Below are 18,378 nucleotides of genomic sequence, written 5' to 3'. Positions count from 1 at the left end.
GAGCAGCACTGATGATTCACATAAGAACAGTTTGAGCTTTTCCAGGCTCATGATTGACTTCAGGTTTTTAATTTCTAGTGTGTTTAAGCATGGAAGCTAATTCTTGACCTTGTGTCACAGTCATCTCAACGCCTACGGCTTCCTGAGAAATTAACCAAATCTCACAGTCACCATGGAAACATACAATACATCATTGTATTGGCCTGTCATGACAAATCCTGTCCGTTGAATATTATTTGTTTTGTTTTAGCCAAGGCCCAAGAGGAATGATGCCACTCAATAAATAAAAAAACAGTGACAGGGAAAGTATTTAAGACAAAAGCCATCTTCATCAGGACACCAGATGTTTCTTTTCAGCTGCTCTTTGCTGGAGGGGCTCGGACGCTCTGACTTCTCCACAAGGTCATAGTTTCCACTTGTTTCTTCCTAACCAACTCTTTGCTTGTTGTTATTGTCATCCTGGAAAAGATTCCTCTCCTGCCGAGCTTCTTGAGACTTTGCAGCCACGGTGCTAGTATTTAGAACCACGCAATGCAAGGGAGTGGACTCAATTTTGTTGTGTGTTGTTGTGTCTGCGCTCAACACTTGGTGGCTCTACAGATCACACTCACTGTCCGAGGTGGGGAGCCTGTGAGCGATCACCAGCGGGACTCCCTGAGGATAGGATCCTTCACCGGCCTCCCACTGGGGAACACAGTCAAGTGTAGGCAGTGAAAAGAACTGCAGGACTCAGCCACGCAAAATGAGACAGAGAGAGCGATATAAAATGTATTCTACTATTTATTCTCTAGTGTCTTTTCACAGGACAAGTTTCACTCGGCCTCCCAGTGTCGTCGCATCAGGAACTCATAATCAATGCTGGAGATCACTAAAGCCTCTGCAGTCTTCTTGTGCCGTAGCTGTTTGGTAAGAGCTCGCCATGTTGCACTTGGTGATCCTTTAATCTGTTAATTAAGGGATCAGCCTGTAATTGACGACTATGTCGAGGTGAAGAGAGCGATCAACAAGTGTTTGTGCAGCTGATGAGGTAAACAAGAAAAGAGGACACACACACAAGTGCACAACTCCGTCTGCTTTTTGTGCATCAGAAAGGGAAATCAGATTCATATGTGTGATTCGAAGGTGTTCCTCTTCATGCAAATGTTTCTTCTGTCCTGTAACAATAGGAGCACAGTAAGTCTGCGTCATAGCACTGAGAGCAGGGAACAACAGCTCGGCAGATTGGGAAGTTCAATAACCTCAGAAACAGTGATGAGGTGGACTAGTGAGAATAATCACACTTTAGGTAAGTTATCATAATATCTCCATCTCCCTGATGTTGTTTTTTTAGGTGAAAGTGTTTTCTTACTATATTTGTAGTTCAGTCTGTGGTTGTTGTGTCTTCTTCAGCAGCCGAGTTTTCTGTGTTATCGCTCTCACGTTACATTTACTGTAGATGTGCGTACTCACATCTCCCTTAACCTGAGTGTATCCTTCCCGCCTGCATATTTAAACCGTTGTTACTCATTTGTACACCACAACATTACAGATGACCTGTTGATCGAAAATCCCCTTTTTGTCCGGGTCTATTACCATATCCTGCTTCCTGATTTCCTCTAATTTGTTCTGCTCTATCTTGTTTTTCAGAGTTGATGCAGTATAATTAAGCCACCCTGACACACTCCAGGAAACAAAGCAGGAGAAATTCCATTTTCATTTGTTTTTTTAAAGGTACTCTGTCAGTTTCTTCATCGCCGCCTCTTTCCCTCCCTCTCTTAAAGACCCTCCCTCTCTCCCTCCTCTGATTCCCTTATCTCCCTCCCTCTCTCTGCCTTTGCTGCCAGTCTTTCCCAGCCTTAGAAGCAGTCAACTTCAACTTGACAGCAGCAGTCAGAGCGTGTCAGCTTTCTGCGGGATTGTAAAGAGTCCGTGGGAGTCACTGAATTACTGGAGATCAGAGCTGTGTAACTGTCCTTCGCTGTCCCCCCCCCGAGGAAGGTGAGTTAAAGAAAACAGCTCAATGCTCCTTCTGCTTTCCTCTTTCTTTTAATGTGTCCTCTTTTCACTCTTGCACCTTCACACCCTTATACCTCCACCGGTGCCTTGACGTAGAGGAGCTGCTCAGACAGCTGGTTCCCACAGTCCCAGTTTGTCCAGTAAATATCCTCAGTGTAAGGTGTCTTTGAAATTAGGGGGGAAACACAATGGACTGTTTTCTGTTCATTGAAGGAAGAACATGTGTTCAGTTAGTGTGGAGCTTCACCCTTGTGAGGTTATTTGCTTTAAAGAGTTACACCCAAAGGACTTTCAGTTTACACAGTGCACTCTGAGAATTATTTAAATTTCATGCAGGCAGAATGGGATAAACAGAGGTGATGTGGGCGTCTCAGGCAGATGCAGTTTTTCTGTGTGTTTACATGCAACACAGCATTGACAGCACAACCCAGACAGGTTATATGCCTTATCCGTGTCTCACATTGTTTTATTTTAACTTTAAATGTCAGCACATCCTGTACTCCATGAGAGAAAAGTTTCTGGATAACTGTCACCTGAAGCGGAGGCTTAGAAATTAAATTGGTGTTAGTTAAACATTTGGATTCAACCACTGGCACTGATGAAACATGCCTCCCTCTGTGTTTCATCGATCAAAATAGCAGCAGTTCTTTTGTCCATTGCCATTTTGTAAAGAAGCAGCACTGCGACTTCTCTCTGTGTGACTCAGTCTGTGGGTTTCTTCTCCAAGCTTTAACCCTTTGATACACAACATGGGTCAAAGGTTCTATATCTTTGCAGTGAATGAATTTCCTCATTCAGTTTTTCAGGTATTCCCAAATTAATTTATTTTTGATCATCACAAATCCTTATTTTAATTGTTCCTTTGTCACTTTTTGAACAAAAACCTTTTTTGTATCACTACCCTTCTAATGTTTCTTTGCTATATTCTTCCATAGCTTATTCTACCGTCTTCATTTAGGAGAAGGTTCCTTTGAAGAGATAGAAGATGAGTTTTCTATCTCATCAAAGGAGCCTTCTTCATGAGTCTTCTCCTGCCCCGTCAGAGTGTGTCATTGTATTCACTCTTTTCCTTTTTTGGTCTTGTTTTCAGATGATTTAAAAACCTGTGCCATGAAGTGATCACTCTACAAACCAGTTTTCCCCACCCGCCTCACCTGTAATCATGGGGTTGTGTGAGAGAATGAGGGGTGTGTGGAGGCCGCAGGGCAGTGCTGGAGCGCTGAGAGCCTGCATTGGAGCGATGCTGCTGGGGCTCAGCCTGTCCCAGTCCACCTGTACAAAGGGTGTGGCCCCGCTGAACCTCACCGAGCCGGAGTACCAGGACACGACAGCGAGGGACACCGGCCTGGGATTTATGGCCCCTCTGGTCCAGTCCTTCCTCCACACAGTCCAGCCAAACCCATTCCCTGAACGTAAGTCAACACTAAACCTAGCCCTAAGCTTTAAACCTTTTAAGAATGTGTTTTCTTTTAAGGAGGGTTTTTTTGTGCTTTCAATATGGAACATTTTAAGTGTTTTTAATCGATCAGTCCCCCTGGGCCCGTGCCCTCGTTCTAAACTAACCCTAATTCCTGCTCTGACCAACGCAGACTCAAGTCTGTTCAGACTCACATATCCTTTTTCTGTGCATGTACCTAAGTCTGAACAAGACCCACTCACAGGTCAAAACATTGAAACTGACAATTTTTAACTCATTCATTTTATTTTAACTAGGTGTTTGTTACTTTTTAAATTTCATTTCAAACACATTGAAACCGATTCATTATTGTCCGGGCTCTGGCTTACAGATCAACCAGCAGCAATTTAAATTGCATGAAAATCTTTTGGCTTTCCCGGTCTGGGCTGGGCATCATTTTCTTACAGGGGCAAAGGTGTAAACCATCAGTTTGAACCTTTCCTGCTCTGTAGTGACACTGCCCATACAAAAAGCCCACAGGATTGGTAAATCAATAAGTTAATGGAAATTCCTGTATTTCCCCCTGTCAATCATTAACCTTTGTGTCCTGCTCTTAGTCCAGCGTCTCCTGTGACTCAAACTTGAGACTCACCTTTGCTCACACCCTCTGTCCCTGTGATGGGTCGTAATTGCTCCGTAAACCCTTCTCGGTTTCGTACATTACATCCTGCTTGGTATTGTTAACACAATGACACAGAAATGATTGGTTAACCTTTGTCTGAAGTCATTGGAATCTAAACAATGGTTCAGTTATTTGTAATGGTGGACAAAGAGATGAATTCATACGATAGCTGCTTAATGTCGCATGCAGAAACGTGTGTTTCACTGTAAAAGCTTGTTGTGTGTTTATCTGTTAAAACACTTTGTGCTATCGCACCATGATAAGGCAGATTGTTTGACTGCGAATGCTAAACTGTGGCTTCTGCTTAATGAAAAAAACAGTAACCCTCAGGTTATAAATATCACTAAGTAAATAAATGGGTTTCACTCCACAGCTTTAAACAGGATATTACAATAAGCTGCCAATCAACATTTTATGTATTTAATAGCTAGAAAGATGAAACCCAGTTAGCATACGGATGTGAGCCTAAAGTGGCCAACTCGTGAAATAGCTAATTTGGCCCAAATATCTCAATGCAAATGTTGACCTTTTTTTGAACAACCTGGCAACTAATGACTAGAGATTTATACATTTATATTTTAGGGGCTTGTTTCTGATTCGTAAAATATTTCCAACCGGTTTAATAAGGGTTAAACTAACCATACATTTGCTCTTTGTTTCCTGGTTTAAGGATCAGAGGTCGTCCTTTATTCTAGATCATACACCTGATTGGGACTCGGTCCTAAATTACACCTGATACCAATATTTTGACTCCTGTAACATTATGTACAATTTTTTTCGGAAAATACAAAAATTGATAGATCCTCTTATAAATATCTATTAAATATCAATATTTTACTTTTAGCTAATTGATAATGTTTACATCATGATTTCATTTAAATTAAACTTATTTTTTGTTATTTGATTTTAGGCTGCCAACTTTACACAGAGATGGAAATTAGCCTCTTGTCTAACTCTGGCACATTTACTGTGTTGTTATTAGTATGCACTGTCCCTGAAAAACAAACTTAATGAGAAAAAGCTAATACAATGAGAAATAAAGCTAAAGTAAAGCTTTTCAACATAAAATACCTCAGGTTGAGGCAAAAACACAACACACAAATTTCCATGATATTTATGTCACGCTGCCATCTGATGTTACACACACACACAGAAACGGTGAGGACGACACAAAAAGATTGTGTGAGGAACACCTGAACAACCAATCTTCTCAGTTACCTGCTCACCTCGTGAATAACGAACACAATAACGCGGCTCGCTGGGTCCATAGAGGGCAGGTTTTGTTTGTTTCTTCTTTTACGTGTGTGTGCGCAAAAATGTAATCTCTCCTCCTGACAACCCTTGTTTCCTAGTAACCACAAGATGGAGGTGTCAGATTTCAAGTTTTACAAAGCGAGAGATTACAATGTTTGGACGGAGCCCAGGACACGTTGTCCCCATTGCTGGACTTTTTGTACAGGGACAAGTGTGAGAGCGGCTGGTGGTGGAGAGTAGTAATTATCAATGAGCTTTTCCAGGCCTCTAAAATCTGTGTTTCTGAAGTTTTTTAAAAGAGTGTTTCCTGTTTCTTTCCAGAGATAATCTTGAAAACAATCAACAGTTATCCACAAGTGTTGTCAGATCAAGAGCTCATTAAAGAAGTAAGTAAGAGTGTTCATGAGTTTGACATACATGTCCCATATACAGTGCCTTGCATAAGTATTCACCCCCCTGGGACTTTTCTACATTTTGTCATGGTATAACCACAGATTAAAATTTATTTCATTGTGATTTTATGTAATGGACCAACACAAAATAGTCCATCATTTGGAAGTGGGGGGAAATATTACATGGATTTCAAAATTATTTACAAATAAAAATCTGAAAAGTGTTGAGTGCATATGTATTCACCCCCTTTACTGTGAAACCCCTAACAAAGATCTGGTGCGACCAATTGCCTTCACAAGTCACGTTTGCAAGTCACATAATAAGTAAATAGGGTCCAACCTGTCTGCAATTCAATCTCAGTATAAATACACCTGTTCTGTGAAGGCCTCAGAGTTTGTTAGAGATCATTACTGAACAAACAGCATCATGAAGACCAAGGAGCTCACCAAACAGGTCAGTGATAAAGTTGTGGAGAAGTATGAAGCAGGGTTAGGTTATAAAAAAATATCCCAAGCTTTGAACAACTCACTGAGCACCATAAAATCCATCATCAGAAAATGGAAAGAATACGGAAAAACCGCAAACCTACCAAGACAAGGCCGTCCACCCAAACTGACAAGCCGGACAAGGAGAAAATTAATCAGAGAAGCAACGAAGAGGCCCATGGTAACTCTGCAGGAGCTGCAAATATCCACAGCTGAGGTGGGAGAATCTGTCCACAGGACAACTATTAGTCGTCTACTCCACAAATCTGGCCTTTATGGAAGAGTGGCAAGAAGAAAGCCGTTGTTGAAAGTGAACCATAAGAAATCCCGTTTGGAGTTTGCCAGAAGCCATGTGGGAGACACAGCAAACATGTGGAAGAAGGTGCTCTGGTCAGATGAGATCAACATTTTTTGGCCTCAATGCAAAACGCTATGTGTGGCGGAAACCCAACACTGCCCATCACCCTGAGCACACCATCCCAACGGTGAAACATGGTGGTGGTAGCTGATGGCTTCTCTTCAGCAGGTACAGGAAAACTGGTCCGAACTGAGGGAAAGATGGATGGAGCCAAATACAGGGCAGTCCTTGAAGAAAATCTGATGCAGTCTGCAAAAGACTTGAGACTGGGACGGAGGTTCATCTTCCAGCAGGACAATGACCCTAAACATACAGCCAGAGCTACAATGGAATGGTTTAGATCAAAGCATGTTAATGTCTTAAAATGGCCCAGTCAAAGCCCAGACCTAAATCCAATTGAGAATCTATGGCAAGACTTGAAAATTGCTGTACACAGACGGTCTCCATCCAATCTGACTGAGCTTCAGCTTTTTTGCCAAGAAGAATGGACAAACATTTCCATCTCTAGATGTGCAAAGCTGGTAGAGACATACCCCAAAAGACTTGCAGCTGTAATTGCAGCGAAAGGGGGTTCTACCAAGTATTGACTCTGGGGGGTGAATACTTATGCATCCAACAGATGACAACTTTTTTGTTCTCATTATTGTTTGTGTCACAATAAAAGGTATTTTGCACCTTCAAAGTACTATGCATGTTGTGTTGATCAAATGGGAAAAAGTCTATTCAAGTCTATTTGAATTCCAGTTTGTAACAGCACAAAATGGGAAAAAGTCCAAGGGGGGTGAATACTTATGCAAGGCACTGTATGTGGGAAAAAAATCTGACATATCCTTGTGCTGGAAACCTGAGACCCTTTTTATGTTGGCGCATTCTTGTGTGTTCGTAAACCAGCCGACTGAAGTAACCAAAACCTCCTCATGTGCTCTGATTGTGGACTGACACCAGAGAAAAGTAAAACCACTGTTAATCAGTGTCTCGCTGTGTTAAAGACAGACCAACGAGACAATGTCGCAGTCACTTGAAATTGATATTTGTGTCATTTTAGCTGTGATACACGTTTGTGTGTGTGTGTGTGTTCAGGCCCTGGTGTATGAAGTGGGCTTCCTGGTATGCGCAGCGATCGGCATCCTGTACATCGTTCTGATGCCCATCGTGGGCTTCTTCTTGGCGTGCTGTCGCTGCTGTGGCAACTGCGGTGGGATGATGTACCAGAAGCAGACGTCCTCCATTGACTGTCGCAGGAGAACTCTCTACTGGAGCACACTCGTCACCACACTTATTATCCTGTGAGTGTGAATGTGTGTGTGTGTACTCATTTTTGATACAGCTTTAGGACCCTTTCCAGCATGAACACTGACCTAATGGGGACCACAAATATATAGAGAGATTCTTAATTTGTCCTCGTAGGTAAATTGGCTTGTAGCACTAATCACAGGACATCAACAAACCATAAATAACAAATAACCATAAACATGTCGAAAGCACAACAAATAGTTTTTATTGAGACAAAACAACATGTCCTGGTTAGGGTTAAGATGTGAGTTGTGGTGAGGTTAAGATTAGAGCTAGGCATGGATTGGTCATGGTTAAGGTTAGCGATATGGTTTTGGTTTTGGTTAGGTTGAGGTTTTGGCTAAGGATAAGGATAGAGTAAGGGTAAGGGTTAGGCAAGTAGTAACTATGGTTAAGGTTATGCCGATGTAATGTCCTCTGAAATCATGTGTGTGTGTGTGTGTGCTCTTATTTGTGTTTTTGATCACCATAATGATGTGTTATCAAAAATGTGTGTTGGAAAATAGCTTGAATGTGAGTGTCTCAGTGCCTGTGTGCAACCTCCTCATTTCTCCATTATGTTATTGTGTGTGTATGTCTTATTTATAGCGCTGGGAACATTTGCATGTTCAGAAGCAATGCAGCCCTCAAAATGAGTGTGGATGAGACTCCAGTGCAGCTCAACAAAACTTTAGACAACATCCAGACCTTCCTCACAGCTGTGCCTCAGGTAAGAGAAACCCTCTTGTTGATGGAAGTGTAGGCGTGGGACCTCGGTGAGTCGGCAGCTATCAATACTGGCTGACTTATTACTCCTTCACTCTCAAAACACTTACGACCAGGTCTGTGAATTAGCCTGTGGGTGTCTGTTTCGGGATTGGTCACATTATTTCCCCGCAGCAACCGATCCTCAATCTGCTGCGAATCGACAAGCTTTTGTGTGAGATGCAAACAGAGCTCCAGTCCTCTCCAGTTGGTCCTGTGATTAATTAGCAGTCCTGTTCTCTGCAGTGTCAATACACTTATCTCACACCACAGGAGAGCGAGAAAAGGTCGCAGGGAGAGATATGCTTGTGTTGTATTCGTTACTTTTAATATCCTATGCCACTATTTACAATTAGCTCATGTAATCAGTCCGAAATGTTGCATTTCAACCCATATCTCATAGTTTGTTTTTCCTCCAGCAAATTCACGACGTGGTGAATGAGAGCTACAAAACCATACAAGAGGTCACCAGAAACCTAGATGGTAAGAATGGGGAAGTAATAATGTACAAACAGAGGAACCACTTGTTGTTTACTCTGCTCTGGTCGCACCATATTAACCCTCTCTTCACCTGCGTGTGACTCAGCCATCGGGCCTCAGCTGGGAACCGAGATCCAGAAGCGATTCACGGTACCTCTGGACCAGGCGCTGCTCCCTGTGAGGAGTCTGAACCAAGGTATGGTGAGCCTGCATGCTGCGTCCCGTTTCAGTCTGAGCGTGTCAACTCATGTGTGAATATCTGACAGGAGATCAGAGGAGTGGCTGGGGTCCTTGCTCATACATGCACTATGCAGCTTCACTACATTTCAATTCCTACGCTAAAGTTGGATAAAGTGATCGTTGTCCTTTTGGGTCACCAACTGGTCTTATATGTTGTTGCATAATAAAAAGTAAAGGAAGAGAATAGATGATCATATTATTATGGCACTCAGTAAAGCGCATACTTCCTCCAAGGCCCAAAAGTTTACTTAGAGTCAATCGAGCTTCATCAAATTTCACACACACACTCATAGATATCAGTCGTCTGAATGTGCCATATTTTTTTCCATCAAAATTCCATGAGTTTTATTCAATGTCACCATCTTTTAAGAATGGGCTTGACCAGTAAACCCCATTTCCCCAATGTCCTGTGTTTCACCACATGGAGAGTGTGGGGCAGTTTGAGTCATCTTTCTATTCCGCTTGTTCAGCTGTAGCCAATCACAGCTGGCATTGGGGGAGGGGCAGGGTACTGCATTGACAGTTGTCCAGTGCATCACAGGGTTAACATATAGAAACAAACAACCACTCACACCTATGGTCAATTAACAAAAAGTAAAGTATTTTAACCTGTATACAGGCTTCCTTGGATCATTTCCTGGATCATTGTGTGTAGTGGTTGATGATGAGTATTGATTGTATGTGCACTTTCTGTGCCAGGAAGTTTACGAGAAGGTTAGGCATCTTCAGCAATAACAAAATACCTAATCCAGCATGAAGTCGTCATTGTTTGTACATCGGACTTTTTCAAGGTAACAATTGAAAAGGTCTTAACACGTCCACTCTTTGACAAACACAGGCCAGGCCCAGCAGAGCGTCAGGGAACATATTTGTAATGCTTTACTAAAAGCAGCTGGATTGCTCTTAATGATTGTTTGTTCTTCTCGTGCTTCCGTTTTATTCGGAGCTTCCATTCAGCTCTTTACGCTGCTTTTTGATTTCCAAGCTAAGTAGGCGATGAATGTCTTAGAATGATTATTGCTTTAGTGCATACTTAGTATTTGTGTTTTTTCAATCGCATGATCAGAGACCGGAAACATCACTGTTCAACTCAAAGAGCTGAACTCGTCATTGGCTCGGCTGCAGTCCAGCACGGGCCGAGTCCAGGGCAACATCACCGATGTTAAAGACCGCATCAATCGGACTTTATCCAATCCACTCTGTCTCGCCTGTGTAAGCCTGAAGCCAGATCTACAGACCCTACCACTGGACATCTCTGCCACTGTAAGTCCTGATTTTATGCATCCTAGTATGTAGAATCACATATATATATATTGAGGTTGTTCTTGGCACTCACTCCTGTCAACCTGAGTGTTTTAGATAAAAAAAACAACACTCTATACAGACAAAGAAACAGATTGTATCATTAAGCAACAGCAGGAAGAATCATTTATGTAATAAGAGATCCTCTGACGCAGAATGAGACACTGACACATGATTTTCTGGCTTTGTTTGAACAGCTGATATGTCCTCCGCCCATCTGTTCTTCTCTATTTTCTCCTACACTCTTCTGTCTCTGATAAGTTCAGTCTGTCTCCTCTCCTCTCCTGTTGTCTCCTCTCCTCTCCTCTCCTCTTATCTCCTCTCCTCGTATAGATGCTATTCACTATTCCTCATTCCATTCATTCATCCATTCATTGTTTTGCTGAAATCTGCTGCCTCCTCCTGTTAGATAAAAGTATAACATGACATGTTCACAGATCCCCATCCCGAGCGAGCTCCAGTCTGCAGTGGATGAAGTCGTCCGAATCAACCTCCCAGCGAGAATCGAGGAGGTTTGTGGCTTCCCCCCCCCCAAAATGAAAACACTGTAATAAAATCACGTCTCTTTTATGATAACACAAAGCCAGCTTTTACACATCAGAGTTGGTGGACAGATTGTGAGAGGGAGGCTGAACAAGTTATAACCAAACATAATTGGTTTAAATATGACTAATTGATTTTTACCCAAAGTAAGCGCATATAATTTGTGTAAAAAGAGATGAATCTGTTTGTTCTTTTTTATTTATTGCAGACAGATAAACTCTGGTCTTTATTTCAGGTGGAGAGTTTTTTCGACAGCATCCCCCAGACGGTGGCCAATGAAACCGAGGCTATGGTTCAAAGTACGTGAGCACATTCACTTCAATTTCAGATACTAGTCTATTGGTCATTGATTAGTAGTATTAGTTTATCCATATGGTCAATTTTAAATAAGATATATTTATGTGTGTGTGTGTGTATGTGTTAGACAGCAAGCAGCTGCTGGGTAACGTAGAAAAACAGATCTCCGAGATTACCACTAAGATCCCTCTGTCCGGTCTGACGAAAATATCGGAGGATGTGAGCCGCGTGCACGGACAAATCAACAGTGTCACAGCAGAGGTCAAGAAAGTCGAGTACATCAGGTAAAACCCCTGCAAACTGCAAACGCACATGATCAGTGGATGAAACGCCAACAAATCCAATTATTGTGTGTGTGTGTTTTGGTCTTCAGATGGGGTGTGTGTGTTGCCCTGTGCTGCGTGGTGCTCCTGGTAGTGGTGTGTAACCTCCTGGGTCTGGTCCTGGGCCCTCTGGGTCTGTCGCCCTCAGCAGATCCCACGAAGCGATCCTGCACGGCCGACTCCGGAGGCACCTTCCTCGTGATGTGAGTGCTGCGTTGGTTTTAAATGGTAAATGCTTTTTTCACTTCCTGAGCTCTTGTTTGACCTCTGACCCGGATGTGGCTGCAGGGGTGCAGGGTTCAGCTTCCTCTTCTCCTGGCTGTTCATGATCGTGGTGGTGCTGTTGTTCCTTGTGGGGGGGAACGTTTACATCCTGGTCTGTCGGCCCTGGAACGATGGACAACTGCTGAAGGTAGCGAGATATATCACATACACACGCACTGGTCATAAGGTACAAAAATACTGCAAATTATGTCTTGAATATCTTTGTGTTAATGTTATTGCCTCTTCTGTCCACAGCTCATTGATTCGTCAAATTTAAGTACACAGATAACTCAAACTTTAGGATTGGAAACTAAACTCAGTTTCTCTGAAATCTACAGGTATGTAATACTAGAACATAATAGTAATAATACATAATGTGCAGGCATACACACCAGTTAGATTCGTTCCTGGGCCCTTAAGTTACTGGCATGCATAATGCACTGTCAAGTTATCGAGTGATGCACAAATAAGTTTGACTTGATCTCACCTAATGTCTTTGTTTGCAGAGACTGTCAGAAAAACAAGCCTGTGTGGACAACACTCCACTTGAGTGAACTCATAAACCTTGACGAAACCCTCAATGTATCCAAAGTGAGTTTCCTTACCGTCCTTACAATAACTTTATTTTATACGTGCTTCCCAGGGTCTTCAGAAATACTTCCCGCTGATTCTGAAGTCGAGCAGATGAGCTGTTCTCGAGAAAAATGAAGGATTTCTGGATTTATAGTCGCATGTAATCATTTAAGATGTTTGTCTCTGTCCGTCACACAGTACACAGAGGAGATCAAGGAGCAGTTTGAGAACACAGATATCCCTCTGTCCACCATCACTCTCCTCAGCCCTGAAGTTATAAACCAGCTCAGTAGCTTCTCCTCCAAGGCCAATGGTCTGGACTCCTCGGCCATCACACAGCAGGTAGTTGTTATTCAGCTGACATGTATCTACAGTATGTGCAGCTTCACTCTCACTCAATGTTTTTCCTTTTTCAAAACTTCACAATCAACTTTTCATTTAAAAAAATGTAATTCAATTGGTCACAAATTAACTGATAAATCAATTCATATGTTTCTGCTTTTTGAGTTGAACAAATTAATTTGTTTGTTGCCAACTTAATACATTTTTTTTTTTTTATTGTCAGTCCATCAGTCCCCCTATGAAACCACATTTATATTCACTAGATCCAGATTTGTATTTGGATCTGCGCACACTCATAAATATCAGTCCCCAGAACAGGTCTGATTTTTACTAAAAACATAACTGCCATTGTTATATGTGTCCATTGGTAAAAAAGGGCAAACAAGTCCTTTATCTTTAGGCCCTGATATAAATTAATCCAAGTGCATTTTCCACTCATAAATCATCAACTTCTTCCATTTATGAGTCAAATCACTTTCTCTCATTCTAAGCACAAACACAGGTCATTTGTTCCGTAGTTTAAACCGCTCTCATGATTTCAAACCAGTGCTCTATGTTTTCATATCCAACATGTAACTGTGATGCTTCTTTTTTCATCTCTCTCAGATTAACAACATTTCCAGGATCAATCTGAACACAACAGCAGATAAGCTTGACTTGGCTGCGACTAAAGTGAGTGACGAGACATAATCACGCATAAAACATAACCGTCTTATTGACTCTGTTTTTTCTATTACAAATCCTAACTGAATATATTTTGTTCTCATGTCCACATCGGATCTACTAACCAACAATTTTACTTGTCTCCAGGTGGACGTGGCAACTGGAGAAGAGTTACGTAACGAGGCCAGTGACCTGAGGAAGATTCAGGCCAGCATAGAATCAACCATCATCCCACAACTGGTGAGCAGGTTTCCTTATCTTAGCTCGCATCTTTTCCCACGATTCTCATTCTGCTTTTCCTTCTTCTGCACGTTTAATTCAAGCATAAACATCTTCATGCTTTTCCCCCCCTCAGGAAAACCTGAACTCGAGTGTCAAGAGTCTTCAATCCATGACGGAGAAAATCAACGTGAGTGCACCGACTAACACCTGGAGCTGCCAACGAGCAGAAGTTCGTTCTTCCTCTCGTTCTTTCTGTGCTTTATAATACGTTCTCCTCTCTGGTGCTTCCAGGGGACAGTGGGGGAGGTGCTGAGGAACGTGGGAGCAGCACAAGACTTCCTCAACACAAATACGACACAGATCGTCAAGGCCGTGAGTACAGGGCCACGGGTCACATGAGTTAGAGGAAAAGAAAAGAAAAAAAGAAAAAAGTGCTCCATGTGGTGTGTTAATGTGCCTGTGGTCGGTCAGTCATTTGGCTGGAGGGGGAGAAGCTGCTGTGGCTCAGCTTAGTGTGATGCTTCGAGTTTAAACAACGTGCTTGTTTGCTCTGCAGCCACAGGGCATGAATCACAATTATCTTTTTCTTCAATTACAGTAATACATGCTTTTTAGTAATTAGTTACTGGTTTCCCTGAGTTTGAAGGAGATGCACCGAGGGGTCCAGGATGACACCGTTTTATTTCTGATATCTTGTATGATCCTAAAACTGAACACCAACTAGTCCCCTGCACCAAATTGTACAAAGTCATTTCTTCTATCAAGATAAATGAATTATTCTTAGAGAAAATGTTGAAAATGTTGAGAAAAGAAAACTTCTCAGATTGTCGTCTACCATGTGAACTTTGAGGTAATCTCATACCAGTGTGTTAACGGTGTGTCCTCCAACAACCTATTATAGAGTGTAATGCAATGTAATAGAGTTTTTTTTGCATTGAGTTGTTTCTTTAAACTTTTTGAACAGGCATGAAACATGGTTCAGTAGAGAATAAACTTTTCCAGTCATAATTCTATTATTTAGTTATTTACGGGTCACTCCAAAGTATTTACCCAGAATTCCCCATTGCTTCCACTGCTTCCTCATGACTTCCCCACTGTAAAGCACGGGGAAAATGTGTGGAATTTACTCTCTCTCTCTCTCTCTCTCTCTCTCTCTCTCTCTCTCTCTCTCTCTCAGGAGAGCAAGACGTTTTTAGACTGTCAGCTGGGTTACTTCACTGATTACGCTGACTGGGCCAAACTCTCGGTAAAGTCTTCTCAAATATTTGCCTGCACTTGTTGAACTATAATACATTTGTTTTTTTTGTATTCGTGGACACATATGAGTTCAGTTTTTGTGCAGTGGCTGACCTGTGCCCTCTCCCTCAGATCACACAGGAGGTGGGCCGCTGTCAGCCGATAGCCGGAGCTCTGGACTCGGCGGAGATCATCGTCTGTGAGTACGTGGTGCAGTCTCTGGTGAGTCATCTTCAGCTGCACATATACACCCCTGTAAAAAAAAAAAAAAGGAGACATATGATGCTTTTCCAGTTTTTCTCTCGTCTAGTGTGTTATAGGTTTTTTTGGGGGTATGTAAAAGATCTTCAAAGTTAAATACACCAATGTCACAGTAAAGGGACAAAACACTGCTCCTGAAAGGCCTCATGTAGTCCAGCTGATACTTCCTCATCATTGTGATGTCATGCAGGGCACATGTGCATAATGCTTGCCTAGCGGCTAGTCCGACACGCCCCCTAACAAGGCCAGGTAAAGCGGCAGCAGAGGCCGACATTTCCTCATGTGCTGGAAGTAGCTGACCAATCATAACAGAGTGTGACTGGGCTTTATTGGGAGGGGGGGCCTTGAAGAGACAGGAGCTAAAACCAAGTGTTTCAGACAGAGGCTGAAAAGAGGAACTGCAGCAATGGACAGTCTGAGGAAAGTGATGTGTTTTCCATGTAAACTCTTCAAGTAATAACCCTTATTAAAATGATGAACCTGGACAAGAGCTTAATATGTCTTCTTTAAGTCCCTTTTCAATCCTTTTTTTTTATCACCTGTGCTCTTCTCTCTCTGTAGAATGCATTCTGGTGCAGTCTGGGCTGGTGCATGATCTTCTTCATCCCCAGCATCATCTTTTCTATCAAACTAGCCAAGTACTACAGGAGAATGAAGCGCTCAGACGTCTATGAGTAAGAAGCAAACACACACACACAACAAAACAACAACACACATCTACAGAAACACATGTATCCATGTTTGTATATGTGCAGAAATCACAACTGATTCATTTGGTGTGACGCTGCTAATGTCTTTGTTTCCAGCGAACACATCGTTATGAACCACATTCCACGGGCCCAGATGAAAATCCACTGAGAGGACGGCCTCCTGTATGAAGCGGTACAGCTTTAGAAGACTGCCGGCACCAATGTGGCATCTCTCGACAGAGTAAAAACACTCCTGCACAGATGTGACGTGTGGACGAGAAGTCCCAAGTGTTCGGTTACTCTTCCCCTTCATTTCTTTATTGTCCTATTTCCACGATAGAGTGGACGAGAAAGTCCGCTTGTTATATGACTGCAGTGGTCTTACAACACACCACACACACACTAACACAGTATCTGTTCATTGACCTCAGGGGGACACAAGGCAAAAGGGAATCTTCAGGGACATTTTAAATGAACATTCAAAGAGATATATTTCATTTCATTGTTTTAGATACATATTTTTTTATGTATTGAATGTACCGAGCCTGCTGCTGGATTTTCAGACGATAGATTTATAACTTTAAAGCTGATTTTGAGTGTTTATATATGGTCATGTAGTGGTCTCATGCTTTCAAAGAAGGCATCAGTGTGTCACTGTGCCAACAGGTACCTGCAATGTGCCGGGTTCCTCACCGCTGTCTGGCGACCTGATTCCAATGGGAAACACTATTTAACTAAATAATAATTAAACTTGCACTAATGTTGGGAATCAAATTCCTCTTGTGAATCATCGAATTACTTTTTTTTGCTTATTTCTGTGACTAATAGCGAAAGCAGTCACCATATCGTTGCTGTTTGAAACCACACAATGCGACTTTTTGTTTTTGTTGACCTGTCTTTGCAAATATGTTTTTCTAAATTTAGATTTTGACTGATGTGATTTAAAAATGATGATTTTTTGCACTTTTTAGCAGATTGTGTTTTTATCACTGTTAAATTCCTGCCAGCTGTTTTTGAAAAATACTGTGATTAAAAAAAGAAATCAGCTCTGAGTCTGCTCTGCATTTTTCTACCTTTTGGCTGTGACATGAGTGAAATCTCTGAGATCAGTCACTGTCTGTTTTCCACGCATTCCATCAAAGTGCTTCTCACAGTGAATATCTCCAGTTTGTCCCTTTGGACCCAGAACAAATATGTTAGAAACTACATTTAACAAAGTCCTGTAGTTATCGTCTAACAATAAAATAAAGGCTCAGATGATATTATTTAATTCACATCTGATGCTCCTCACGGTCGATCACATCTAAGCAGGAACTACTACTTTACATGTAAATCCCGTTTACACAGATTACAGAGATGCAGTTATTACATGTTTTGTATTACTACGATAGAAAAAGATGGTGTGTCTTTGTGATCCTTATTACTGCCATTCATCTCTGTTATCTCCACATGCTTATTACATGAAGGCCAAAGTTCACCTCACGCATGTGAAACTGTGTAGATGAATTAACACGGAGAGAGGAAACACAGAGCAGATGCATAACGAAAAATGTACAATAACATGAGCCTTGTTTGGCTTAGTGGATTAGATTATAACTTACTGACATACTGTATCTTGTGATTTCTTTCATCGTGTGTAAACCTTTTTTAAGCAGATTACATTTTCAAAGCTATAAAAGGTCTCACCATCCACAAAGGTTGTTGCTTTTCTGTTAGGTTCCTCTATCCTGAGAAGCCATTTACTCTCTGACATTGTCCTGTAACCTGGTTAAACCCTCAGTTGAATGAAGTTAACTAGTTACCCTGGGTTCAGGAGGAGGATGACACCTCCAATTTACATACTAGAACATGGAAACGCCACTCAGAGACTGCTTACCACTGTGCCACCGTGCCGGCCCCCTATATTCAGTTTGGTGCATGTGTCTCCCATGTCTCTTTCAATGTATCATCTGGGGGCTTCCTCCACCTCTAATGGTCTCCAGTATGTCCTCCCACAACAGCCTAACAGACAGCATTCATCTTTCATCAACAACCGATACATCAGTTTCTAGCAAACCCTTTAAATCCGTGTGCCAAAGTGTCCTTGGGCAAGATGCTCGACTCCAAATGACCCCGGATCGCTGTGCCAACAGCGTGTGAGTGGTGTGTGTGAGAAAGTGCTGCACATAAATCCATGTGTGTGAATGGGGTGGATGGTAAAACTGAAATGTGAAGCGCTTTGATTGGTCATTAAGAATAGAAAAGCGCCATATAAATACAGACCATTCACTGTTTTAATCATATATTCTCTGGTGTAGTCCTTGCTATTGAAACCTGATTCATAAACTCCTGCAAGACACAATC

The 18,378-nt window shown here is 42.0% G+C and overlaps 1 protein-coding gene across 1 annotated transcript; it reads left to right on the top strand.

Annotated features, from left to right (window-relative positions):
• The first annotated feature begins 1,166 nt into the window (after positions 1-1,166).
• On the top strand, positions 1,167-16,384 carry prom2 (prominin 2). The gene is made up of 26 exons (XM_034608486.1): positions 1,167-1,285; positions 1,627-1,710; positions 1,824-1,977; positions 3,086-3,407; positions 5,649-5,713; positions 7,644-7,849; positions 8,445-8,565; positions 9,020-9,083; positions 9,187-9,276; positions 10,387-10,583; positions 11,060-11,134; positions 11,401-11,464; positions 11,590-11,746; positions 11,836-11,988; positions 12,074-12,197; positions 12,305-12,387; positions 12,556-12,640; positions 12,821-12,964; positions 13,571-13,636; positions 13,775-13,867; positions 13,983-14,036; positions 14,141-14,221; positions 15,027-15,095; positions 15,218-15,307; positions 15,908-16,020; positions 16,153-16,384. Exons 4-26 carry the CDS (start codon positions 3,158-3,160, stop codon positions 16,202-16,204), a joined length of 2,496 nt encoding a protein of 831 aa, XP_034464377.1. The 5' UTR covers positions 1,167-1,285; positions 1,627-1,710; positions 1,824-1,977; positions 3,086-3,157; the 3' UTR covers positions 16,205-16,384.
• The last annotated feature ends 1,994 nt before the right edge of the window (positions 16,385-18,378 follow it).

This window comes from Hippoglossus hippoglossus, chromosome 15 (assembly GCF_009819705.1).
Source record: "Hippoglossus hippoglossus isolate fHipHip1 chromosome 15, fHipHip1.pri, whole genome shotgun sequence".
Taxonomy (NCBI): Eukaryota; Metazoa; Chordata; class Actinopteri; order Pleuronectiformes; family Pleuronectidae; genus Hippoglossus; species Hippoglossus hippoglossus.
The sequence above is the reverse complement of the archived record's forward strand: the minus strand, read 5'-3'. Positions and strand labels throughout refer to the sequence as shown.

Bases quoted from the DNA above. Each gene is read 5' to 3' on its own strand.
- prom2 (XM_034608486.1), top strand. From the start codon at position 3,158: ATGGGGTTGTGTGAGAGAATGAGGGGTGTGTGGAGGCCGCAGGGCAGT. The intron at 11,465-11,589 runs GTACGTGAGCAC...TGTATGTGTTAG, and splicing joins AACCGAGGCTATGGTTCAAA to ACAGCAAGCAGCTGCTGGGT. The intron at 12,388-12,555 runs GTATGTAATACT...CTTTGTTTGCAG, and splicing joins AGTTTCTCTGAAATCTACAG to AGACTGTCAGAAAAACAAGC.